This window comes from Peromyscus maniculatus, chromosome X, assembly GCF_049852395.1.
Source record: "Peromyscus maniculatus bairdii isolate BWxNUB_F1_BW_parent chromosome X, HU_Pman_BW_mat_3.1, whole genome shotgun sequence".
Lineage (NCBI taxonomy): Eukaryota > Metazoa > Chordata > Mammalia > Rodentia > Cricetidae > Peromyscus > Peromyscus maniculatus.
Genome location: NC_134875.1, coordinates 126,365,491 through 126,368,744, shown reverse-complemented (window position 1 = coordinate 126,368,744; position 3,254 = coordinate 126,365,491). Strand labels below are relative to the sequence as shown.

Below are 3,254 nucleotides of genomic sequence, written 5' to 3'. Positions count from 1 at the left end.
ATTTTGAAAACAAAATTTTGGCCCAACTGTAATGTGACATTAACTTGTTCTAGAATGTTTTAATATTATTGACAAGACATCTTGGTGATAATCAAATGACTTGTAGTTTACAAAGCACATGGGCATTCTTTTGAAGAAAGCAAATGAAATTATTTGAGCTACTGTTTCAGCAAATAAAAAGAATCCAGAGATAAATCAACTGGGATGTATGTATAAATGAACAGTGACACGGCTGAATTAGTCACAACTGACCACTAGAGAGCTGTTAGCCATGCTTCCTTACAACCAGCTCTAATGTATTTGTAAGCAGGAACAAAATTCTGTGGTTACAGCTGACAAAGAAGTGCCATGGCAACTCCACCCAGCACAGCCAACCTCTATTCTTGCTGCAATTTTGTAGTTATTAGCACATTACATGAGCCAAAGGCTGTTGCAATTTCAAATATGAGACTATTTTGCTTTGCAGGGAAAGTATAAACTATTCTTGAACATTAATGACATAGAAGCATTCATATATGATATGTTCAGTGTGGTAGAAAAATTAAAGCATAAATCAGAGATGTTGGAATAGAACATTTTAAAAGGCAAAAAACAACAAAAAAAACCTGAAGTGATTTTTTTTCTGTTTTTAAAAATGACCAGGGATGTAGCTCAGTTGATAGAGAACTTGTTTTACATTCATGAATCCCTAGATTCAATTCCCAGAACTGTATAAATGGGTGCAAGCCTGTAATCACAGTCCTCAGAAAGTAGAGACAGAAGGAACAGAAGTTCAAGAACATCTGGCTACATAATGAGTTCAAGATCAGCTTGGAATACCTGAGACCTGTCTCAAAAATAAACTATACACTATGAAGAAAGGAATGGGAAACTGGACATGATTGTGCAGGCAGGCCTGTACTCCCAAACCTCGGGGAAGCTGAGGCCAGCCTGGGCTACAATGTTAAGATCTTGTCTCGCTGGGCGATGGTGGCGCACGCCTTTAATCCCAGCACTCGGGAGGCAGAGCCAGGCGGATCTCTGTGAGTTCGAGGCCAGCCTGGCCTACCAAGTGAGTCCCAGGAAAGGCGCAAAGCTACACAGAGAAACCCTGTCTCGGGAAAAAAAAAAAAAAAATCTTGTCTCAAATATAAACAAATGACCTCAAAAAGAAGGAAGGAAAGAAGGGAGAAAGGGTGGGAGGGAGGGGAGGGGAGGAGGGAAGGAATGGAAGAAGAGGAAAAAGAAAAAAAGAAAGGTGAAAGAGAGAAAACGAGAAGGGAAAAAGGTGAAGGTGGGCTGTGACCACCTAGCTAGGGGGCAGCTAAAGTTACCTTTGCCCTAGAAACCTGAGCCTTGTGACTTTGGGGATTGTGACGCCTGGGCATGGGAGAGAGACAGATTGGTCACCACTGTGACACGTGAGTAGTGGAGGAGGAGACAGAGGTTAAAGACCTGACATTTCAGCAGAGCAGCTGCTTTCCTAAAGGTGCACTGGAACCTAGTGCAGAGAGACAGCTGACCTGACACCCTGGTGATGACAACAGCGTCTTGTATCCTTTAGACTCAGGCTATGGAACAAGACAACCTGTATGACCTCTCTCAAATAACTAACAGCCTTTTTATCAGTAACGCCGTGGTCGCTAACGACAAACTCGCCCTGTCCAACAACCACATCACCACGATTATCAATGCCTCCGTAGAAGCAGTGAACGTGTTCTTTGAAGACATTCAGTACGTGCAAGTGCCGGTGAGTGGTGCTCCCAATGCCTACCTCTATGATTTTTTCGACCCCATAGCTGATCACATCCATGCCGTGGAAATGAGGAATGGCCGCGTGCTGCTGCACTGTACCACAGGAGTGAGCGGCTCAGCAGCCTTCTGCCTTGCCTATCTCATGAAATACCACAACATGACGCTGCTGGATGCACACACATGGACCAAGTCATGCCGACCCATCATCCGTCCCAACAACTGCTTTTGGGAGCAACTTATTCATTACGAGTTCAAGCTATTTAGTAAGAATACTGTGCGCATGATCAACTCTCCTATGGGTCTGATCCCTAACATCTATGAAAAGGAGGCCCATGTAATGGAGCCAATATGAGCCACTCACCCCTCCCCAGACATCTGCATTGGCTCCTACATCAAGATAAACGAATAACCTTGGACCTTTGGTCAATTACAAAAACAAAAAGAAGAAGAGGCCTTGTGGATGAGGGGGAAAGGGATTGGGATTTTTAATTGTCATATCTTCAAATAAAGTTACATGTAAGATGATGAAATGTTTCTAAGTCTTATCTCTAAAGAATAAAATTCAGTAATGTAAGATAGTAAAATATTTCTTACCTCTTAAGAAATAGGTCAGGTGACGGGGACCTGGCAGAAGGCAGGGGTGGGAGTGCACAGGACAGAGGTCAGAGTGTGGGGAAAGGTGGATCCAAGTGTGAGGTACAGAGGCAGGGGATGGAGGAAGGTGTGTCTGGGAGGCTGAAGATGTTAGGCAGGATTCGGGAAGGTGGAAATGGGGGAGGTGATGTGTGTGAGGTAAGGATATGAGGGAGTGAGAGAAGAGGGTTGGGATTTTGAGGTGGTGTATGCTGAGGGGGAAAATAGGGGTGGGAGGGTTAAGATTGCAAAGTATAGTTACAAGCAGGTGAGTGGGAGTGGGAGGACATGGGGAAATAGAGAAGGTGGGAGGAAGGGAAGATTGGGGTTATGAGGTAGGAGTGTGTGGAGGTAATGGAAGGGGAGAGGAGGAGAGAGTTGGAATCATGAGGTAGGAATATGTGGAGGTGGAAGGTGGAGGAAGATGGAGTGGGTGTAAGATGGGGATCGGGGAGTAGGGAAGTAGGAGATGATAGTGAACTACATTTGTGAGGTGGGAATGTGGGAGAGTGGGGCCAGCAGGGAAGGAGTTGCTCTGTTTAAATAGCACTGTGTACATACAGAAGACTTGGGATCCTGAGCCCTGCCTGGATTCACTACACTGCAAGGAAATCCTCTTCCCACTCCAACTCAAAATCAGAGCTTTTGACATCATGATATCTTGGATAAGCAAGAACGTACTGAAAAATGGCTTCCAAGCCTTCACATCAGGCTCTGGGAAGCCTCTGGGAGTCCCAAGCCATTCCTGACTGATTTTTAACTCCAGTTACCCAACTCTCATTTTGTAGATTGGATTTATGCATTTGTTGAAGAAGTCATTCCACTCTATACAGTTTGGGGTTTGTTGTTTGGTTGATTTGTTTTGTTTTTGAGTAATGTATTAAACA

General features: G+C 44.3%; 1 protein-coding gene across 1 annotated transcript; it reads left to right on the top strand.

Annotated features, from left to right (window-relative positions):
* The first annotated feature begins 1,415 nt into the window (after positions 1–1,415).
* Dusp21 (dual specificity phosphatase 21) lies at positions 1,416–2,264 on the top strand. Its single transcript, XM_076561801.1, has one exon. It carries the CDS (start codon positions 1,553–1,555, stop codon positions 2,084–2,086), a length of 534 nt encoding a protein of 177 aa, XP_076417916.1. The 5' UTR covers positions 1,416–1,552; the 3' UTR covers positions 2,087–2,264.
* The last annotated feature ends 990 nt before the right edge of the window (positions 2,265–3,254 follow it).